General features: G+C 39.3%; 1 protein-coding gene across 2 annotated transcripts; it reads right to left on the reverse strand.

The window, feature by feature from the left end:
• Nucleotides 1-14,037: 14,037 nt before the first annotated feature.
• LOC134487898 (prostate and testis expressed protein 3-like) lies at nucleotides 14,038-23,852 on the reverse strand. Of its 2 annotated transcripts, XM_063290011.1 has the most exons (4): nucleotides 23,721-23,846; nucleotides 18,778-18,825; nucleotides 17,768-17,884; nucleotides 14,038-14,889 (listed from the first exon to the last, which is right to left on the reverse strand). In XM_063290011.1, the coding sequence occupies exons 1-4, from the start codon at nucleotides 23,782-23,784 to the stop codon at nucleotides 14,747-14,749; spliced, it is 372 nt and encodes a 123-aa protein (XP_063146081.1). In that variant the 5' UTR covers nucleotides 23,785-23,846; the 3' UTR covers nucleotides 14,038-14,746. The 2 variants fall into 2 exon arrangements, with proteins under 2 accessions (XP_063146081.1, XP_063146091.1); XM_063290021.1 differs by lacking the exon at nucleotides 18,778-18,825 and having other exon boundaries at nucleotides 23,721-23,852.
• Between the last annotated feature and the right edge of the window lie 541 nt (nucleotides 23,853-24,393).

A 24,393-nucleotide genomic window follows, 5' to 3' on the forward strand; every position in this document is an offset into this window, starting at 1 on the left:
TTCTCAGAAAACAAGATTTTCAGTTGCATTTAAAGACAGAAAAATCATGTAACAAGTAGGCCTTCTGAAAGAGCCTTCTTGTTCTTTCTGTTATAGAAAAGATCTGAATGGGGGTGGTTTCATTTGCTATAACAGAAAGAACAATTAAATGTGTAGATGATTGGGATTTCTCCAGAGACTTGGAGTCAAGGTTTGGGGTCAAGGTATTGTGCAAACCAAGCAAAAGAGTTGATTGAGTGACTAGGTCACATCAGTTTAAAGATAGAATTCATGAATGTGCAACTGGGTTACAGAAATGGACAAAGCTGTAAATGCTACCACTCATACAATTAAGTCAGAGAACCAAGGAAAAGGGTTTAGCATAGTTCTTTCCTGATGTGCTCCACTGTTTAACGTCAATTTGTTTTCATGGAAGTTGGCAAAATTCCCTTGTTTCAATATCTGACTACAGCTAAATTGTAAGTGATTTGCACCACAAAGGGAAGAATGCTATACAGTAGTCCCCTAGTCTGCTTTCATATCACTAGTTTTCCTCTTGTTTCCTTTGTATGCAGGGAGAACTGGGGATATGTATGACATTGGTACCAGATGTTCCATCTCTGTTCTGCTGCCACTCCTTTTTTGAAATGAAGCAAGAAGTCTTAATACCCTTGTCAAGTGAAAATGCCAACTAGTATTGCATATTATAATAATTCTGTTTGCAATTGGGGGGAACGGGGACCAGTGGTAGAGCAGAAGTTTCTTTATATAAAAGAGATAATCCTACATTTCAAGTCTGAATATCATGCATTCCACCAGGAGAGAGCTTTTGTAAGAAGAACGCTCAACTTTTTTACTGAGCATAGCATTAGAATTTTTTAATCTGGTTAGGCTGTACCAGTAATATCAGATATCATTTTAGAAACTGCTGGATTTCAGAATAGTTTGAAAGATTTGGTTGTGGAATTTGCACTGTCAAAGGAAAAGGGGTGTATAGAGCTTCATGAGGTCTGCAAGAAAATAAAGACTGCATTCTATTTTTTAAAAAAACCTAAATTAATACCTTGGAAAATAAGTTGTGAATAAAAACTATGGAAACGGTGAAAATGCTAAAAGCTGAGGGAATGAGGGCAGATTGTATACAGTTGGTCAACATGATGTGAGGGCTGTCACCATGTGTCTGTCTTGGCACAACATATACATGAGGAGATATAATTTATTTGCTAGAAATGACAGAGTCATCGGCCTTACTACCAGCACCGTAAGGGCTTTATGGGAGTAAACTACTTTTACAACTAAATAAATATAGGAAGTACAAAATAATACTTATTTCAACATAACGGGTCAGTAGGAGAACCAACAAATCCTTTGACAGTGCACAGCTTGGTTCAGTGATGCAGTGCCTCTGTGGAATTCTGCATTGGCAACTTATAACATCACCAAATCATCATGTGATAATGATATTATCACCAAACAATGTAATAATAAAAAAACCTGTTTGCATTAGTGATATATTGGCTATGGCTGGATGATACTATAAAACACTACTGTGGAAATTCTGTTTTGTTTTTCTCCCTTGGCAAGGGGCAGATAAATAAGGCATTTAATATAGAGAATTAATATATTTTCAAGGGTCAGGAAAATTAAAGTAAAGGTAAAGGTTTCCCTTGACGTAAAGTCCAGTCGTGTCCGACTCTAGGGGGCGGTGCTCATCTCCGTTTCAAAGCCTTGGAGCCAGCGTTGTCCATAGGACACTTCCGGGTCATGTGGCCAGTATGACTCACGGAACGCCGTTACCTTCCCGCCGTAGCGGTACCAATTAATCTACTCACATTTGCATGTTTTCGAACTGCTTGGTGTGCAGAAGCTGGGACGAGCAACGGGAGCTCACCCCGCCGTGCGGTTTCGAACCGCCGACCTTCCGATCGACAGCTCAGCGGTTTAACCCGCAGCGCCACCGCGTCCCTCTTCAGGAAAATTAGATGGAACAAAAAGCAGTGGTGTTAGATGGAACAAGAACCTGAAGTAGATGGCAAAAAAAACTATTAGGAATACTTTGTCAATATAGTTTAAAAAAATGGTGACCAGATCTAAGTAATCTTAACCATAATGAAACAGACTTTCAAAGTTTTTTTCAGGTTAATCCTTAAACTAGAAACCTCCCAGAAAGGGATTCAAGAACACAGTTCTTGGTTACAGATCTTTGTTGTTGTTTATTCGTTTAGTCGCTTCCGACTCTTCGTGACTTCATGGACCAGCCCACGCCAGAGCTTCCTGTCGGTCGTCAACACCCCCAGCTCCCCCAGGGACGAGTCCGGTTACAGATCTAGGAGAGCCATCAAAATGAAAGGACAAGCAATGGCAAACAGTAAGATTCAAGCCATGTAGACAGGGCAAACTCAAGGTTCAGACTTTACATCTCTTTCTCCTGTCTGGGCACCCTAATTGAGGAGAGTAGTGCATTTCTGGTGGGAAGAACTATTGACCCTTGTGCACTGTTTTTGTGATGAATTAGCCTGCCTTGAAACCCTTTTCTTCTGAACTTGACCAATCTAGTCCTCACACTCTTTCCTTGTGTGTTAATTTTTTGTCCAACTCAGTTTCTCCAGATTGGAAGAGAGTATCTCTACATTGGTGATACTGCCACAGTTTCTTTATTTTACTCTAAGACCAACACTATGATCTTTTTCAGGGTTTGTTTTCACAAGGTGATTTATCTATGCAAGAAATCTAACAATACATTAAAATCCACATTACTTCCCACTTACTCTCCAGCTTCAACTAAAGTCAAGTTCACATTTCAGATCCTTGTTCCAGAATTTTGTAAAGAATGTTGAGAAAACTTGTAATGCTTAGTACAAGAATTTTCTCTAACACAGACTTGCTGTTAAATGAACTTTGTGAAGAATGTTCCTCAAATGTTATTAATGACATTGATAGATAAAACCTAGATATTTTACAAAAGAATGATTGAACATTTTCATTGTTAATTTCTTGATGAATTGCTAATAGAATCAGTGTAATGTGATGCAATTTCTAAATGTTTGAAAAACTGCCATAATATTTTTTTTTGCTTTAGAAATGGAATTTGGTATATTAGAAAGCAATCTTGACTATATATCTATATCTATATCCACACACACACATACATACATACATACATACATACATACATGGTTCTAACATAAAATTTGTTTTCTATCATGTGATTGGCCTGTTTCTTGCACAGTTTTGAATACATTAGATGAGCTCTTCACAACCACAGAAATATTTGCCTATTTTAACGCTGTCTTGAAGTTTTTCATTACAGAGCAATTCTTTTTTCAACTTTTTTTCAATGTGGCATAGCTTAGCAAATGTTTACCTTTAAAAGAATAGCAGTTCCTGAACTGAAGAAACTCAGTTTTGAAAGGTGATATATATTTTTTTAAAGTAAAATAAAATACAGTGTCAGGATTCAGTGGTAGATACCAACTGCTCAGCTCTGCTAGAATGGATTTCATGATTTCAACCGAAAGGGATCTTTGGGTGGGGGGAAGATGGAATAAAAAAGGCAAGATGGTGGCTGTGTTCACACAATCAAACCCCGTTCCCTTGTTGACATGCATTATCCTTGAGAAACACAGGAAAATAAGGTGGGACTTTGATCCTGAGGTTGTGGCCACCATATTGACTGTTTTGACCTTTATGTGGTTGCCCCTGCTTCAACTACCAAACTTGAGAGGAAAAAAAATGGGGGAGGGAGCCAATTTCTTCCTGGAAGATCTTGTGGTTACTTTCCTTGTATTACTACAAAGTCCATATTACATAAATTACGGTTGCTGCAGCACTTGACATCAAAGCGGTAATCATCTCTGGCATAATATTGGTTGAGTTCACACCTTACTTCCTTCTTTAAGTGGCAGCCTAGAATTCTGTCAACAACTTTATTTCCTAAAACAAAGAATGCAGAGGAGAGAAATAAAAATATTTTTAAAAATCCACAAATCACCAATTTTTCAGATTTAGCTACACAGTCCGTCTGTCAAACTTCACGCTACAAAAATTAGAACTGGAAGCCAGTGCAGGCAAGGAGACAAGAATGCAGGTCTCTGATAAGTAGGTTAGTAGTAACACAAAAAAATGAATGAAGCCATTATGAAAAAAATCCAGCATCTACTATGTATCCAATGCCAGCCCTATTCATACTGAAATCAAGATTCAATTTCTTGCACCCTTTTATCCCACCCACATGGTGCAATAGACTTGATGTGTCTCTGTCCTTTTTATAGTTATAGATAAATCAGGTTTCAGGCTGTTTGCTTTTGATCTTTCCAGACCTACATGTCACACCTACCTTTGATCAGTTTCTTCTTAATCAGTGGAACATGGAGTGAGTGTTCTCCCTTCTCCTACAGCTTCTTACATGGGTGCAAATTTTACTCTTTCTGGGGGAGGCCTTCTAGATTAGATTGGGATGGAAATGAAGCAGGTCACAGTGAAAGGGAGAGAAGACCATGGCTGACACAATATTGGATTCCTTTCTAAACATCCGGACTGTTTTTCATTTACTCTGTATTGACTCCACAAAAGGGAAAGTCCACTGAAATTTCTTTCAGTCTAGAGTAGCCCTGTTCTTATAGTTTTCTTCCAATGTCTGTGATTGCCCTGTTAAGGAAAATGTGCTTAAGATGACATTTCAGTTGCGTGTTTCTTTCAAGAATAGCAGTAGGAAAAAGGATGAACTGCCTCAATCAGCATCTCCTCTGCACCATGGGAAAGGTGATGTTTCTTAACTATTATATTTAAAAATTTAGCATATCTAGTTAGTACACTACTTATGGAAACTATGACAAATGGGCACTTCAGATGTTTGATGAGGGCTGCATATTGCAATGTACAATGAGGCTGAGAACCAGAAGATACACAGCAAAGAACAATATCACTGTCCCCTCCCATTAGGTCATCCTTCCTGAATCTGATGTCCTCCATCAGTGAGATTATAATTCCCAGGATTTGTAATTATAGTTGTGCATCCTGGAAGTTATCCAATATCTTTGGATATCTTCCAAGTTTCAGAGGCTGCTTTAGGTGCACGTTTATGCAATAGGTGATCTGCCTACAGTTTGAACAGAAAAGTGTATGTCCAAGGCAGAAAAGGACTGATATTATATATGATATTGTACTGTATAATTTATTTTATTTATTTATTAGATTTATATTACCTCCCCTCTCCCCCAGTGGGGGACTCTGGGGGAGATACAAAAGTCTGAAAGGACAAAAGATTGTGAAACTATGCCGTTCTCTGCCAATTATACTTGAATAACCTTTGTCATAGTGAAAGTTGTACCTGTGTAAGTCTGGAAGTTTGTCAATGTCTACATCTCCAGTTAATTAACAACAGTTTTTTGGCAATATATTTTCCTTCTTCATTTGTTAAACCCAAAGAGGGAGAAGAAAGTAAAAACCTAGTAATCAATCACCATTGTTAAAATGCAACAAGAAAAAAAAACAATTTTAACAAGTCCAAATATTATCCTTGAACTTAGCATTGTTTTTGTACCTTTATAAATGAAGGTGGCAGTACAGAGTCCATTACGGTTAATGATACAGGTCTTCATATGACAGATTTCCCACTTTTTGTCATGTAGGCAATGGGCACATTTAATGGCATCTGCTCTGAAAGATAAGTTTTAATTTTTTTTAATTATATCACACCAGATACAATTTCATTTAGGTTTCATAGCTTGCGGGATTTGCGTGCCCAGCAACAAAGAAACCCTTTACATCAGGAATAACATAAGCTGAATGTGCACAGTTCATCATTTACAACATATTGAACCTATTCAGGCAACATTCTTTGTCTGCTTACTGAATGAAGCCATCTTTCTGGGTACTGAGTGCCAAACAATCAAATAGCACTGGTTCTAGAGATATGCAGGGTAGCTGTGATTTCACTCGTTGAATTCTGATCCATGGAAGTGTCCTTGACTCCTTGTCCAGACGTTCTTTCAGCTGAAGCTAATTGGAACTGCTGGAGGTGGCCTCAAAACAAGGTAAAGTGAAACAACATGGCCATTTCTGTTTAACTTTAGAAACAGAAAGGATGTAAAGGTCTGAGGGGATGGTTTGCACAAAACTTTGAAGTTTGCACAGGTCTACTGGATTCATACAATAAACTATTAAAAACTAAATAATCAAGATTAAAATAATAAAAAATAGCATGTTGTGCAAATCCACCAGGACTGCAACTGCCTTGGTTAAGTATGTGCTATAAACATTTATTTTTTATTTATTTATCAAATTTATATGGCCACCCATCTCACAAGAAGTGACTCTCGGTGGCGTACAGCGAAAAAAAGTATTAAGAAACATGTCAAACTTAGTCATATTCAAAATTAAAACAGACACACAACATCTATTGAACCTTCACAAATAGTGCAGCTTATATAGGAAAAGTGCAGTCACTTTGGTTTCAAACAAGTTGGCAGTGGGACGTTGGAGAAGGATGTTGGTGTCTGCAAAAATATAGTCAGTGGGCTGAGAAATGGAACGAGGGACAAATAATTTCATATACTTTCTGTTTTGCCAGGAGGACAGGCTGTTATAACTTTCTGTTTCAACTAAAAATAGAGGGCCATAGGGCCATACACAAGTTTTAGTGCAGGAAAACCGGGTGGGGGTGGGGGGTGCACATAGAAAGAGGAAGACTGGTCCTGTACTTTAAGCAGCCTTTTTGCCCACTGTATATAATATAAAGTGGAAATATGATTTGGGTTTTCCCCTCTAAGTAAAACATGAAAACATTTTTTTTTTATTCTGCACCTCAAATAACTGTGCCACTGGTATTCTGGGACTTTCAAACAGGTACAGTTTTACAGTATTTTTCTAACTGTATGCAGGTTTTGCCCTTTCTCTGTGACAGGCACAAAAAATACCACCACAACAACAAAATAGCAAATTGCCACAAAATCAGAAAGAGGGAGTGAGGCGTTTTATCCCAAGTCTACAATTTCTAAAATGAAAAGGCCTGTACACTTCCAGTTTGAAATTCACCATGTATCATGCCTGCCAAATGGACTGCTACATCAACAGGTTAAATCCAGTTTGGCTAAAAATATAAATGGTTTCAAATGGTTTTAGATGGCTCCAAATTTTAAAGCTTCTTTCACCAAGATCAAATGCCACCCAGAAAGAAAAGCCCTGTATTTAGCAGGCTTAATCTCCCCTAAATGGTGTATGAATCTGCAAATGTCATTCAATTCTGCCTCAGATAATTATAATAAAAAATATTACAGGCATTACTTAATCCCTTGATGTTCTGAAATAAGATTCTGGACTAAGGTGAAGTGTGCCTAATCTAAAGAGTCAAGACAGAAGCATGTCCTGTCTGTGCTCCCCAGGACTCACAACTAAAATTGTATTACTGAAGCATCTAACAGACTGCAGAAGGATGTCAAAGATAGAAGAGAATAGCACTCACTGTTGCCTCCTTCAGTTCCTGGTAGCATACATAGGATTTCTCCCCTGGAAAACCATCCCATCAGTTACCATTAAGCTAAACTTTCATTTGAATTGGTTAAAACTCACCAGCAGCTGTGAGACAAGAGATCAAGATAGCAAGGAGCAGGATCTGACTCAGGGGGGGCATCTTGCATTCAGAAGGATTTTATAACACAACTGACTCTTTGCTTCCCAAGAAAGTAATGTATATCAATGGCAAGAAAAGAGTGGACAAATGGATTCCTTTTATTTCCTTAATAATACCCACACACAATCACTCTTGAGAACATCTGGTCCTCATAAAGTGATCCATGACAGTGTAAACTGGCCACTCATACCTAGGATCATAATCAAGGTTGGAGTGAAACATTGAATTGGCAGAGAGACAAATCCTTGAAGGCATTCAAAACCAGAGCTTCAAAAGGCTTCACAAATCTGAATTATGTGGTTTCTAAGCTAAAAAAGCAGCTGCAGTCAGTCAGCTGCACATAATGTTTAAACAATGCTTAGATAGTAATCTGTACATTTCTTTAATCTTCTCACTATGCACCAAATACATGAAAGAGTAGTGAAACATGCCACAGATTTTTTTCATCCTGTATCTTGTTCTGGACTCCATAATTCAATGTCATTCCCCCTTGATCTCCCACATAGAGAACATGGCAACTGAACATGCAGAATCCTCATGGAAACCATCCATTTTGAAGGTTCATATAAGTGCCCTTGTAATCATTATCTGAGGGCCTCGTGTGGCACAGAGTGGTAGGTGGCAGTATTGCAACAGAAACTCTTCCCATGACCCGAGTTTGATCCCAGCAGAAGCTGGATTCTCAGGTAGCCGGCTCAGGTCGACTCAGCCTTCCATCCTTCCGAGGTCGGTAAAATGAGTACCACCTTGCTGGGGAAGGTGACGACTGGGGAAGGCAATGGAAAACCACCCTGCCATAGTCTGCCAAGAAAACGTGAAAGCAGCATCCCCCCCAAAGGGTCAGACATGACTGGGTGCTTGCAGAGGGGACCTTTCACGTTTCACAGTCATTATCTGATGTGTATTCTCCCTCTGCGTCTATGTATACATATATACATTCCACAGGTCTAGGCTGAGAGACGCTGAAAAAGTGAATTTGGTTGCATAGCAGGAGTCTTTGTGCTGACTTTTATGTTCAATGTTTGTTGTTTGAGCTTCTGAATGTTTAGAAAGTGCAGCCAGTCTCCTGGCATGTCAGAAGAGCATGAATAAAAAGCCAACACTGAGCAGTCAATAGAAAGAATAATGGGTGTAAGCATGGAGGTTGAGGAAAGGCATTGGAAGGAAGATGGAATAACAAATATATTTTGTTCATGTTCTTACATTTTGAATAACTCCCTGATTATCTTACTGACTCTTGGCTAGATTTCATTTGAAGGTTCTTTTAATGAGTTCACACAGTGTAACCCTGAAAGTACAAAGCTAAAATTCTTGATGTTGTGTGCCTAGGAGTGATGCTGACACCTGGCTTGGTGCCTGCCAGTCTCTAGGCTGCATCTGAGACACATGTTAAAAAGTAAAAAAAGATGCATAGGCAAACCCAGCCCTTGTTTTGGAAGTGTGCTTCACTGCCACAAAGGAAAAAAAGAGCACGGTAAGTGGGATACTGGGGGTATATAGAGTATCCCGAGGGCTAAAGGAATGGCAGGGAGCATCCTAAATAGTTAGGGTTTGGAGAAAGTCATGCTTTTTGACTAGCCATGCAGAAGACATGTTTGTATGTGGTTGTACCCTGGGAAACAAAGGGAAGGCTGCACACACTTTGTCCCAGGTAACATGACTGGCAGGGAAGATGGATGAGGGCTTAGAGTGGCGTTTGCCAACATTCCAAGTGCTGCTCAACTGTGTATCCCATACGGATCTATTTTCTCCACAGCCCCTGCCCTGATCCACCCCATGTTCAAGCTCAACATTGCTTTTGCTGGCTTCCACCCCCATATCAAATTTGGTTGGGTTCTGTTCAGTTGTAAGAACGTTATCATGCCAACAGGTGGCCAGAGTTTTTCTGCCCTTTATATAATTTCTAGGAATCAACCAAGATGGGCCTGAAGTCGATAGATTGGTCCCCAGCATCTGAAAGCAGAAATATATCCCCTCTGAACATAGAAGGGCTACCATGTCTGGTCTCAAAATCTGGATGACCACTAGATGGTAAGAAAGAGCTGTGATGCTTTCTAATGATCATTTGGATTTTTGCAGGCCAGATGGGATAGCCCTAGAACAGCAGCCTAAGACAATATTATTCAGGCAGAATATTCAAAGGGTACCTTCCTCTCCCCCTGGAACATCCTCAGATCTGTGATGTCTGACAAGGACTGTGCATTTCAATGTGCAGTGAGACTGAGGAGCAGAAGACATATAGCAATGAATAAATAGCAGCATATGTCACCATGTAGCCACACTTTTAGCTAGCCTTTCTGAAACTGGTCCCCTCCCTAAGTGAGAGTACGACTCCCAGGACTGATAACTATAATGGTTAAAGATTATGGAAGGTTTTTTTTATTGATCATATTTGTATAGCTGCCCATCTCACAAGAAAGTAACTCTGGGTGGCATACAAGAATCAATTAAAAGAACCAATAAATACATATAAAACAATCATTAAAACTATACAATCTTTAAAAAACACAAAGCAGGAGAGGATAATGTTAACCACAGTATGGGAGCCATTGCAAAATCTCCCTGGTCCCCTGGGACCCCAGGCCTGATCACATAGCCAGGTCTTGAGGGACTTCTGGAATGTTACAAGGGATGGGGCTAACCTCACTTCTGGGGGAAGAAGATTCCACAAGGCAGGCTCCTTATCCAGATGTCCCTTTAGCTAGAACTGACTGGAATGGTCAGAGGAAGCCTCAGAAGCAAGAAGAGAAACAGACCTGTATTCTTACAGATCCTATATTCTCACCTGCTCTTTCCCCCAATGCTTATAATATGAGGCCCAGTGGTGACCTATCTTCTCACTCTGAAATAAAATATGAGAAAATGACTCTGTGCCTCATCAAGAAGAAAAAAGGCCACTGCTAAACTAATTTCAGTAATTGATAATATCAGTAAAACTACTGCCCAGTTCCTGGAAAGAAAATACCAGACAATAGACAATTGTATAGAATATTAAGAAGTTACCTTGCTTGTCTGAAGTAGTCAATATCCTTTTCCACCATCAAGGCAAGGCTAGACTTCCGTGCTGTTTTCTGGGCACTTTGGTTGGGTGATCCATCCTGACTGCTAGTATCAAATCCATTATTCCATCAGTTTTTTCCCTCATGTATAAAGCATAAAGACATGCACAGGAGGCCCTGTTTTATGACTAAACAACATACTTCTTTCCCGAACGCATCAGGAACCTAAAAAAGAACATTCTATCCACAGAAAGAGATACTTTATACTTCACAGTTCACTTTAAAAACAAAAATCTAAGACCACATTTATTGGGGGGAAAAATAGGGACTGGGATATTGGTTCCTTTCCTAGAATAGCAATACAAGATAATGTTACAGCTTGAAGGGTACAGCTTGAATTAAGAACACACTGCTGGTTTAATCACTATCAGTTGCCAAACCACTCCCTTTAACTCGACTGCAATAACTCAATACAGTTTTTTTGTCCTCTCATCTCATTCCACCGTCCACTGATGTCACTTTGCTTCCCCCTGAATCCCATACATTTAAAAAGTTGCACATTTTCCAAAACTCATATTTGAATCTTCCATTAGCACCATAAACTGGGATAAGCATCTATCACCAACCTATGGATTCCTATTTTCATACATAACCACAGGAAGCTAGATTATACAAAATCGTATTTTAATTTATTTTAGAAAATTAAGCTTAACACTTACAAACTAAATTTGTATTTTCACTTTCCTGCATGTATTCATCAACTCTACTCCACAGGATCAGATCACCTTATGATCTATTATATCCTTCCACTTTTTCTTAGTTCTTTGGGTATACAATATATCTCTATGTTTCTTTTATTGATTTTATTCATTAATTCAAACTGGTTAGCATTTTTTCCTTTTACATTCTACGTTTCAATATTCCATATGATATGATGGTCATTACAAGTTGGTTTCATGCCCATCATGGCACTGCACAATCAAAGATTTTTCATAACACTTTTTAGTAAGCTAGAGAAGGTATTGACTAGGTTACTTGTTTTGGTCATACTCCTGCCACATGCAGTGTTCCTTACTAATGGTAAGGATGGTACTTATTATTTTTAGCAGTATACAATGTACGCAACCAAAGCCTGGTTTTATCCCAAGCCTGCCCACACTATTCTATCCAATTTAGGATTGCTAACTATGCAATCCAATGTTCTTTGCTGCAACACACCAAAAAGATGGTATATGGCCTGGTCAGGATAATCCAAAATGAACATATTTCACATTAAGACATTGATTTGCAATTGCACAACCTCAGAAAATCAGACTTTCTGAGAACGTAGAACACTGCACAAGATTATTTCTGCTATGTGATTCAGAAGTGTGAAGACAAGTATGATATTGAATACAACACTACCAATGGGGAATGGATGTCTCATATGTCAAATTAGTTATTTGCACCAGAAACCCATCTGAAGGGTTAGTGCAACAGCAGCATCGACAAGGGAAAACTTCAAAGGCAACATTAACAGGACTTTTCAGAGGTATCAAAAAGTAAGGTATGATGCAGCTGAATTCTGAAACAGGTTATAGCTAATAAGTAAGACAAACAAAAGCACTGGATGGTGAGATTACTTTAGGAAAGTAAGAGAAGAAATTCTTGACTTTCTGGTGGGGAAGGTCTGGGATGCATTGGCTAAGTGCTAGATCCTGTGAATAGCACTTATTTTCCACTACAGAATCCTAATAATTAAACCCTAATTCAAACTCAGAATGAAAAATAGATTGGGCTGGGAATTGAAAAAGAAACTTTAAAATCTAATCCAAAGAACTACCCCTAAAATAGTTCTGAGGAGCTTGTTTTGAAAGAATTCCACATCAGGTGTTGAAATTCCCCATAACTCTACTGCATATGAAAAGTAAGGAACAAGTTTTAACAGAGTTAGGATTGGAGAAATTTGTCGGCCACCACTAGTACACCAGAACTTTATTATTCCTGCCAAAGCTTTCTCAGTTTTTATTTTTGGGGCCTGATCATGAGAACACCAACTACCTGAAGCATTAAAAAGGATAGTATCTGTAAGAGAGAACTTGCTCTTTATTATGCTCCCCAATTCTCCATTTGTGTCTTTTCCTTTTCTCCCCATTCATGTAAATGACATTGTACCATCATGTCACCTTGTTCTCAGGAAATTCTATACCTGGAATCTGACAGCATGACAGAACACTGCAGAGCTACTGCTTGAATTAGTTGCATTTTTGTGTTTGAGGGTTTTAAAAAGAAAAGGGGAGAGATAAAAGGCTCAGTCATATAAATCACTTTTTTCCCCCTTCTCTTTGCCATTTTTAAACAAATGTGCTTGAAGGGGGTAAATGATCAAAGAAGTTGTCAGGATGGAGCAACCCAGAAGCAATAGTTAATTGCATCTGGATGCCTCATCTGGACAAGGGTTAGGTAAAGAGGGAAGCAGAGTTTAGACATGTGTATAGATTAGAAGCTTTCAGCTTAGAGAACTGTAGAATAAAGGAGGGGGAAGCATTCCAGCAGGGCAATTAGATAAATGTTTAGATGAAAATTCAACTCAAGGTCGAGTGGCTGGCACTTTCTGGAATGGCATGAAAGGGGAGTGAGAGTTTGAAAATGAAAGGGAATTTTACTAGGCAAGTATCACAGAAAAAGGGAGGGAGTGAGACAGGAGGGAAACTGAAATGCAGTTTAGAGAAACTTTGAGTGGGAAAACTCATTCGTGGCTTTGAAAGCGTTTGGTAACAATCTTAATAAAGAACTTCCATATATCCTACATGGCTTATATTGAGAGCTACTGGTTTTAAGATTACCAGGACCATGCACCTCAGAGTTAACACAGCTGGACTTACAATGTATTTTGTATCTCCCTTCCACTATACTTAATAGTGTATATAGAAAATATTGTATTTTTGGCATGATGTCATTTTAAATGTTCTTGACTCCAGGAAAACAGTAGAAAGACGTCTGCATAAAGTTATGGTTCAAATTTGCACTCAGGACTATTTCTGTACCTATCTCTATCTAAGGGATGCATCTCATTAGAGTAGATGTGGTTTTTTTAAAAAAATGTGTAGAAGGTTGAGTTAAGGAATGGAAAGCTTCAGAGGAATCTTATGTACTATATTGCACTGTAATTTTTATTTCTTGAACTTTTCTAATTTTTATTTTTATTTATTTCAAGTCCTCCTTTTCATTTTGCAAAGTGCCCAAGTTGGCTTACAAAAGAAAGAACGAAAGAAGAAAAATACAATATAAACAGGATAATGTATTCCCAATCAAGACAAATAGCAGCAGGATAGTAAGTCAGATCTTATTTGCAACACTCCATAACTCTATTAGAATAAGGAAATATTCAGATGGTGATGAAAACATGTAGAGCTCAGACAGATTTCCCTGGAGAAAAAACTCCCAACAATGTCCTCTCCCATGTCCCCACCACCCTTGGTTCTTATGAGGCAGAGACCCATACAGAGTTCACATTGTAGGAAGGGAGGTGGGTGTTTTCAACACAATCCATAATCCATGCATAAAACTCCTGCTTGAGTTTAGCTACCCCCACTGACTTTCTTAAGTCTTCTGAGTTTATACATGTAAGCCCCAATTAACTAAAATTGTCTTCCTTTTGCTATCAGAAATGAGGCAAGTGGTGAGCTGAAATACAGCCTTCTTGGAGTGGAAACTCCTCTTCAAAATGTTCTCTTCTGGATCTCCTGGATCCAGAACTCTCCTGGATCTCTTTCTCTTTCTCTCTCTGTTCTGCTCCCAAGCTTTTAAGATGCTGCTTTAATGGTACATATTTATGCTAAAATGCAACTCTAATACCTAGAGAAATAAAAGTTAATGAAAGATTCTCTATGTATTCCTGGGTGCTAATTAACTTGGATTATATAAACGGGTTTCTTCTACAATCAAAAGGATAAGGACACTGAACTTCTTATCATGTTATCATTACTCTCGAGATTCTGAGTAATTGGGTTCCTTGTTTGTGGATGTCTCTAATCACAACCCAAGCTACAACGTGAAATAGTTCAACTGAGGGAAGGAGATAGGAAACAGGAAAATCCAGAGTGGAAGAGCATGCACATATGTTGCTGTATGGAGGATCTTCAGGCATTTCAGCTCTCTATAGACTTTCATTACAGAAGTCTTTGTTCTCACAGCAGTGATATTCATACCGAATGCCTTTCTCTGGGAATTCATCCGAGCTGCCACACCTTGCTGCTGACTTGAGCTTGCAGGAGAGGATTTTTTGTTGAAGCTCCCCATCTGAAATGGAGGTGGGGAGAATGAAGAAAGGAAAAGAGTGATTGTGTTTTATTCCAGTAACCAACCAAAGAGAGCAAAAGAGAAAGAAAATCTCTTCTATGTGGAAATTATATAGAAAGCCCAGATTAATAACGATTTTCCGAATAGTAATATTTGGCAGGTGACAGCATCTAGCTGACCTTCATTGAGCTGAAAAAGCTAAGCAGGACTGGATTTTAGGAGTTGAATGGCATACCAACAGGAAATCCCTGGGCTGTGGATGAAATTCAGCAGTTAAAAAAATCTGGAAGAAGACAATGGCAAAGTACTTTCATATTCATATAATCAGAACATTGGGAGGTTGGGAGGAACTTCAAGGATGATCTAATCCAGCCTTCAGTTATTGATAAGAAACTGAATTTGGGCAATGTGAAAGAGGATGCTTCATGGAATTATGAAGTGAAACGGGCATGGAAAAAATGGTAGAATGGAATGATTGGCACAAAAGAATAAGGGTAAGAGAAGGATGTTATATAATGTGCATAGAAAGAAAGAAATAGATAATTGTAATGAATGTTGTCAAATAGATCAAAGAACATTCAGATTAAAAGAGGTTAAATGCAAAGCAATTTTGATAGAAATAAAAAAAAATGTTCTGGAAGTAGGTGAAGAAAGCAAAAGAAGGAACCCCCCAGTAAGGTGAATGAAATTAAAAGTAAAAATGATGAAATTGTTGGGATGAAACTGAAATGAAGGAATGCATGAAGGAACGTTAGAAATTTGTGTGAGAATGACAGGGACATGTTGCAGAGCAATTGAAATAAATGTTATAAATGTTAGTGTCCAAAAATGATGAGAAGGGAGTTATAAATGCTATGAGAATATTGAAATGTTGCTTATGGAGTGGCTGTGTGACTGGTTTAATATGTATGTGAAGACTGGATCTGTGCCTAACAATTAAAAGAAGTTGTTACTGTTCCTCTATGCATAGGGAAAAGTGCAAAAGTGAATACTAACACTGCAGGGTCATTAGTATCATAAGTGTGGGAAGGTTTTGATAGAATTCTGATCAAAAGGGTATGAGAGGTGACAATCAGCAATTTTTGTGAAGTTGCAGCTTTATGCCAGCAAGTGGGAAGGAGACAAACAGATTTTTGTTCTTCAGTGGTTCATTAAGAAAAGTGAGAATGTGCGAAGGAAAATTTATTGTACAGCTGTTGATTGAGACAAAGTATACTGTATGATAAAGTGAAGGCTTTAATTATGGAATGTCTTGTACAAATATGGAATAGAAGTGTGGCTGTTGAATCCAATAAGAATGGTATATCATGAAGTAAACCATGACTGAGAATGAATGGAAGGTTTAATGAATGGTTCAACACTAGCCGAGAGCGAAACATTGATGTGTGAGGTTCTGTTCGTTGGTTGGTTGGTTGATTATATTTGTATTTCATTTGTATCCTGTCACAATTAGCTGACTCTTAGCAGTTAACACAATATATCTTGGCAGTTAACACTGGAATATATTGTGATTGTTTAAAGTATTTGTAGATAAATGCATACATCATGCTTGTTGTCATGTTAGCAGTATGTTACTTGAAGACATGAATATATGTGTACTTGGTATACAATGATGCCATATTTTGGTCTGAGTATCCAAACAGTTTGTATCAAATATTAGGTAAGTTATATGATGTGAAAGTGATATGGGCATGAAAATTAATGCATCAAAGACCAAGGCAATTGTGTTTGACAGGAAAATGAAGTAAGTGATTGCATGTAATGCATAAATGATAAAAATCAGAACAAGTAAACAAATTGGTGTTCTTTGGTGGAATGGTTTACTAAAGAGAGGAAAATGGTGGGAGAAATGTTAAGATGAACAAATGTGGGCAGAAAAGTAGAGAATAATATGTGGTCTACTATGAAGAATAAATGTTTATTGAAACAGCTGTGTGTGAGACCATGCTTCTATCTACTTTATTATATGAAAGTGAGTATTAGGTATTTCAGGAAAAACATTGCAGCAGGAATAAGGTAATAGATGAGTGTGTGTAGTAAAACATGAAGAAATGGGGTCAAAATTGAACAAATAAGACGTGAATGTAGATTGAATACAAAAGTGAGGGACCAGTACAAAAGAAATGCATTGAGGTAGTTGGTCATTCAGTGAGAAAGAATGAGGATTAAATCACAAAACAAATATATGAAGCAAGAGTGAATGGTTTGAGGAAGGGGAAGACTAAGCAAGTCTTGGTCAGATGGAGTTAATGAACTCCTGAAAAAGATAAAGGTGAGAACTCTAAGGAACAAAAGGCAATGTATGAAGCGGTATATGGAAGTGGTAGAAACAAGGGTGGTTTGCAAGGATGGAAAGTGGTGGTCAATTATAGTGAATGATATTGCCTCAAACTCATTTTAGCTATATTTCCTGTTCTCCTTTTTTGCTTATGTCTTTAATTTCTTTGAGTACTAGTGGTCTTTTTGGTTTTGTTTCTTTACTTTGAATAATGGTGCTCATTCCAAAAGATAGTATGATAGGAATACACAGAGAGACACACATACCCATACCCATACCCATACCCACACACATGTGGGTCAAACAGGTCAATAGATTGAAAAGTGCAGTCAAGGAAGCATGTGTTAGGTAGATTGCAATGAAAAACATACTGTATCAAAGTGGGCAACTGAAAAGTAACAAGTACTGCATGTTCTAAATAGACAATGCTGGAGGGTAGTTCAACTAAACACACTGGGGAAGGTAGTCATGCAAATCAGTAATGAACAAGTCTGGGGAGAGGGGCTGTAATACATTAATCACTTAAATAGTGCAAATAATATGAATGTATTTTCCCACCTTGCATAACTAAAGCTAAAGAAAGGTACTTAGATTTCTTACTGTAATAGATACTGAGGAGATGGCAGGTTTGGTGTTTTCCAACAATCTGGCAGGCAATGGAAGGCAAGCAGAGTTCTCCTGGGTGCATGATCATGCACATTCGACATTGCAGAGTGGCTGTTTGGAAGAAGAAGGCCTTGAGATCATAGGTTTATCATTTTGAGCCTCAAGGAATATTGAAGGGGGCATTAGTCATTTGGGTCTCACTTTCCTATGGCGTTTGCACAATAGACTTAGCCAGGATGGAAGGAATTTTATGTGACGAGGTTCACAAGATGAAGGGCAATTATTATTGTTATTTATTTTATTCGTAAGATTTATATCCTGACTTTCCTTTATGTTCAAAGTGACTTTACAACTTTACCAGGAAACTTACCTTGACCACAGCAAAAGAACTAATGTTCTTCTAAATCCTCATCTCTTCAGAGCAAAGGCATGACATAAAACATGCGAGATGGTATCACAAGCCAGTGAGGAGGAAAATGCCCCAGTGGGAGCTGTATTCTGTCTTTCTATTGTATAACAGGCATAAGACTACAAATCCAGTTCACAAGCAGAAAAGCAGCATTATGGAATCCCAAAGGAGTGCACTGAACCCTTCCCCAATCCCCCAGCATAAACAGGTTCTGCTGTGCAAATCAGTACCTCAAGAGTCCCCTTGCCTAAATCACAGGAATATATGCCAGGTTAGTCCCCGTCATCCTGCTCAGAGGGATGCACAAATTGTGATCCAGCAGGTTCCTTTTTGTGACCCACAAAGGACTTCAAAAGGTGGGCCCTTTCTAGCATGGGGGAGATTAATATTTTTTTTTAAGGCAACACATTTGCCTTCTGTTTGGATCACCTGAAAGATCTCTCCCAAAGGAGTCCCCCATTTTTGGAATGCAGCTCTTAATATGTCCCATCAAATGGGAGGTGTGGCCCTCAAGCCAGCAGAAGCAAATTGTAACTGCTTGTAGACTTACAGATCACTTAGCATTCAATAAGGAAGGCTGATTAAGAACACTTACATGATTTCTGTAGGTTGGGGGACAGGCCAGAAGAGGGGATTCCAAGTCCTGTTTAAATAAATTTATTTGGAACTTGTTTGTAAAAAGGTTGTAATTAGAACAGTATTTAATTCTAGGTATTATCCAGAGAGCACATGGAACAGATAACTTAGTTAAGCTGGAAGATATTTACACCAAGGGATCCCTGCTAAACTATTATTTAATATGATATCCAGCTATTTTTTCTTTAAAGGAAAATAAGGATATTATTTGTTACAGCTAGAACAATAAAGGAACCAGTATCTCCCATTTACTGGATATAAAACTTAAAATAATCCAAGACTGAACTCTTCAGATATTTGCCTTGAGCTTGTAAACAAAGTTCTCTAAACTGAGCAAAATATTTTTTGCTGGGCATATTTTGTAGGCTCTTACTCTATTACTAATTAATAGTATTAATAACATATTAATAGTTCAGTCATCAGATCTATAAGACAGATTGATCTTTGGCCTACAAAACATGCCTGGTATAATCATCATCATCATCAACATCATCATCATCTCAACTACTCTGGCAGTTCACAACCATCAAAGAAATTACAATAAAAGTATATGGTATATACAATACGCTATATAAAGTACAATAGAATATATATAGATTTTAGTGCAAGGGGACTTGGTCAAATGAACCCACTTCCATAGACTGCAGTGACAGGAATGCATGACAGTACACCTGTACATAGTACATAATGCAGCAGTGGCGGGAAGGGCAACACATATTTCTCATGTTTCTTTTTCAGGCTTAAATATTTAACTGAGCTGAACCCCTTTGTCTTTTTTGAAGGAAGGTTATCTTTAAATCTTCAGCAAAGGATCTTTACCTTGCCATGGTGCTGGAGCTTGAGCACCTCAATGATGCCATGAGCTAAATCATGAAGGGCCACCCAAGACGGGAAGGTCATGACAGAGAGGTCAGACTAAATGCGATCCCTGGGGAAGGTAATGGCAACCCACCTCAGTATTCTTGCCGTGAAAACTAAATGGATCAGTACAACCAGAGATATGTCGGTATACCATCAGAAGATGAGACCCCCAGGTTGGAAGATGGTCAAGATGCTACTGGGGAGGAACAAAGGATGAGTTCAACTAGCCCCAGACGTGATGACGCAGCTAGCTCAAAGCCGAAAGGATGGCTAGCGGCCGACGGTGCTGGTGGTGAACGGCGAATCCAATGTTCTAAGGATCAACACACCACTGGAACCTGGAATGTAAGATCTATGAGCCAGGGCAAATTGGATGTGGTTATTGGTGAGATGTCAAGATTCAAGATAGACATTTTGGGCATCAGTGAACTGAAATGGACTGGAATGGGCCACTTCACATCAAATGACCACCAGATCTACTACTGTGGACAAGAGCACCACAGAAGAAATGAAGTAGCCTTCATAATTAATAGTAAAGTGGCGAAAGCAGTGCTTGGATACAATCCAAAAAACAATAGAATGATCTCAATTCGAATTCAGGGCAAGCCATCTAACATCACAGTGATCTAAATATACGCCCCAACCACAGATGCTGAAGAAGCTGAAGTAGAGCAGTTCTATGAGGATCTGCAGCACCTACTGGACAACACACCTAAAAGAGATGTTATTTTCATCACAGGAGACTGGAATGCTAAGGTGGGCAGTCAAATGACACCTGGAATTACAGGTAAGCATGGCCTGGGAGAACAAAATGAAGCAGGACATAGGCTGATAGAATTTTGCCAAGACAACTCACTCTGCATAACAAACACTCTCTTCCAACAACCTAAGAGACGGCTTTATACATGGACTTCACCAGATGGACAACACCGAAAACAGATTGACTACATCCTTTGCAGCCAAAGGTGGCAGACATCTATACAGTCGGTAAAAACAAGACCTGGAGCTGACTGTAGTTCCAATCACGAACTCCTTATTGCACAATTTAGGATCAGACTAAAGAGATTAGGGAAGACCCACAGATCAGCTAGATATGAGCTCACTAATATTCCTAAGGAATATGCAGTGGAGGTGAAGAATAGATTTAAGGGACTGGACTTAGTAGATAGGGTCAAGGAAGAACTATGGACAGAAGTTCACAACATTGTTCTGGAGGCGGCAACAAAATACACCCCAAAGAAAGAGAAAACCAAGAAGGCAAAATGGCTGTCTGTTGAGACACTAGAAGTAGCCCAAGAAAGAAGGAAAGCAAAAGGCAAGAGTGATAGGGGGAGATATGCCCAATTAAATGCAAAATTCCAGAGGTTAGCCAGAAGAGATAAGGAATTATTTTTAAACAAGCACTGCGCGGAAGTGGAAGAAGACAATAGAATAGGAAGGACAAGAGACCTCTTCCAGAAAATTAGAAACATTGGAGGTAAATTCCAGGCCAAAATGGTTATGATCAAAACCAAAGATGGCAAGGACCTAATAGAAGAAGAAGAGATCAAGAAAAGGTGGCAAGAATATACGGAAGACCTATATAGGAAGGATAACAATATGGGGAATAGCTTTGACGGTGTGGTCAGTTAGCTAGAGCCAGACATCCTGAAGAGTGAGGTTGAATGGGCCTTAAGAAGCATTGCTAATAACAAGGCAGCAGGAGTTGATAGTATCCCAGCTGAACTGTCCAAAAACTTGCGAGATGATGCTGTCAAGGTAATGCATGCTATATGCCAGCAAATTTGGAAAACCTCAAGAATGGCCATCAGATTGGAAAAAATCAACTTATATCCCCATACCAAAAAAGGGGAACACTAAAGAATGTTCAAACTATCGAATAGTGGCACTCATTTCACATGCCAGTAAGGTAATGCTCAAGATCCTGCAAGGCAGACTTCAGCAATTCATGGAGCGAGAATTGCCAGATGTACAAGCTGGGTTTAGAAAAGGCAGAGGAACTAGGGACCAAATTGCCAATATCCGCTGGATAATGGAAAAAGCCAGGAAGCTTCAGAAAAACATCTATTTCTGTTTTATCGACTATTCTAAAGCCTTTGACTGTGTGGACCATAACAAATTGTGGCAAGTTCTTAGTGGTATGGGAATACCAAGTCATCTTGTATGCCTCCTGAAGAATCTGTATAACAACCAAGTAGCAACAGTAAGAACAGACCATGGAACAACGGACTGGTTTAAGATTGGGAAAGGAGTACGGCAGGGCTGTATACTCTCACCCTACCTATTCAACTTGTATGCAGAACACATCATGCAACATGCTGGGCTTGAGGAATCCAAGGCTGGAGTTAAAATTGCTGGAGGAAACATTAACAATCTCAGATATGCAGATGATACCACTTTGATGGCTGAAAGCGAAGAGGAACTGAGCAGCCTTATGATGAAGGTGAAAGAAGAAAGTGCAAAAGCTGGCTTGCAGCTAAACCTCAAAAAAACCAAGATTATGGCAACCGGCTTGATTGATAACTGGCAAATAGAGGGAGAAAACATAGAAGCAGTGAAAGACTTTGTATTTCTAGGTGCAAAGATTACTGCAGATGCTGACTGCAGTCAGGAAATCAGAAGACGCTTAATCCTTGGGAGAAGAGCAATGACAAATCTCGATAAAATAGTTAAGAGCAGAGACATCACACTGACAACAAAGGCCCGCATTGTTAAAGCAATAGTGTTCCCTGTAGTAACATATGGCTGCGAGAGCTGGACCATAAGGAAGGCTGAGAGAAGGAAGATCAATGCTTTTGAACTGTGGTGTTGGAGGAAAATTCTGAGAGTGCCTTGGACTGCAAGAAGATCCAATCAGTCCATCCTCCAGGAAATAAAGCCAGACTGCTCACTTGAGGGAATGATATTAAAGGCAAAACTGAAATACTTTGGCCACATAATGAGAAGACAGGACACCCTGGAGAAGATGCTGATGCTAGGGAGAGTGGAAGGCAAAAGGAAGAGGGGCCGACCAAGGACAAGGTGGATGGATGATATTCTAGAGGTGACGGACTCGTCCCTGGGGGAGCTGGGGGTGTTGATGACTGACAGGAAGCTCTGGCGTGGGCTGGTCCATGAAGTCACAAAGAGTCGGAAGAGACTAAACGAATAAACAACAACTATCTTCAAATATCTCAAGCTACTGTCAGACAAAGTTAATAAAATCACACAATTAGATGGGCCCATTGAGGCTACTGAACCCAACCAATGCTCAGGGCAGGAATCCAGGTTAAAGCATCTGGACAAATGTCCATCCTATGCTTGAAGATATCCGGTATGGACCTGGACTCATCAGAGTCAGAGGCTGAGCCTCAGTGGCCTGATTCATCAAGATGCCAGCTCAAGAATCAGCAGAATCAGAGGTTCTCAGCACAAAATCCACAGAAGCAGTTGGAGGAGGGGTCAAGTGATGAAGGGTCAGATCCTGGCAGAGCACCTAGCCCCAAGATGCATCAGCAGTTTCAGAAAGCCGAGCAGAGATGGTTTGTTCAACCCCTCAAGACTCCAAGGCGCCAAGGCCAATTCCAGAGCAGTGGCCAGTGGCCAGCCCTTTATTTGCATTTGCATTCCTGTGCCCTTGCTTCCTACTGTGCTCCATGATCTTTGGCTCTTTGGTCCAGACTGGCTGACTAACTTGTTTAGCATTTGACTCTTGGACTATCATTAGACCATGTTTGCTCCTCTGAATCTGTGCTCTGTTTGACTCTGGACTAAACTCTAAGCCACTTGGTTCTCAGACAAGAACTTGCTCTCCTCTATCTTTCCAGGGCATGCATCTCCATGGATTCCATTGCTACTTGCCAGTAAACCAATTACAGTTTGAGCCAGCATGTGTGTGCTCAGTCTGAAACAGAACAATATCCAGTAAGTGAAGTCTATCATCTTGCTAAGTAATTGGTTCTGGTGATCAGATGCTCTTATCGCTTGGATTGTTCTGCACATGACATTTTTGTTTGAGCTTCCTTCTCCTAACTTTTTTGGGTGGAGAAAAAAAAAACTTACCTCCAGGTGTGAGACAGATGAAGGCACAGATTGCAAAGAGTGAGATCTGATACATGGAGGGCATCTTGAAACTGGAAGAGCTTAATGCTAGAGCCAAGCCCTAAGTCAGAAAGGAAGAAATTCAGATTGCTGTTCACTTTTAGATGAATAACTAGTGGACAAGTGGCTTGTTTTTATCCCTTTGATGACGTCCATGCATAGGCACCAACCGGAACAACCTGTCCTTGGGACGTTCCATATTTCTGTTGTATCTTAATTGTTGTCCTGTGGGTGAGAAGGTCATAAAGGCAGTTGTGCCCTGAGATCGTATTTGATATTCAAACCCACAGGACCGCAATTAAAATTACGGCCAAAATATGGAATGGCAGGAGAACCAATTAGAAGGGATACAGGAAGTTAGTTGCAGGAATAATATTTCTGTTTTACCTAATATAATCCCATATTTCAGATGAAAGAAGGCTACCTCCTGCATCTGGACATTTTTTTAAAATTTAAAATGGAGACTTCAGCATACAAAGCAGGTCTTCTCTCACCAAATACATATTCTTTAATCTGGGTAAACTCAAATTAGATTGCAGTAATACAGTCCACAATAGGTGGTCCTTGAAAGTTTGTCAGGGCCTATTGTTAGTTTAAAAAGCAAAGACCAGTATGATTTCTATCTGCTCACCTT

The sequence above is a fragment of the Candoia aspera genome, chromosome 1, assembly GCF_035149785.1.
Source record: "Candoia aspera isolate rCanAsp1 chromosome 1, rCanAsp1.hap2, whole genome shotgun sequence".
Taxonomy (NCBI): domain Eukaryota; kingdom Metazoa; phylum Chordata; class Lepidosauria; order Squamata; family Boidae; genus Candoia; species Candoia aspera.

Coding starts and splice junctions, on each gene's coding strand:
- LOC134487898 (XM_063290011.1), bottom strand. CDS start 23,784: ATGCCCTCCATGTATCAGATCTCACTCTTTGCAATCTGTGCCTTCATC. Junction 18,826..23,720: donor CATCTGTCTCACACCTGGAG/GTAAGTTTTTTT, acceptor TTATTTAAACAG/GACTTGGAATCCCCTCTTCT. Junction 17,885..18,777: donor CCCCAACCTACAGAAATCAT/GTAAGTGTTCTT, acceptor TCTTCCAAACAG/CCACTCTGCAATGTCGAATG.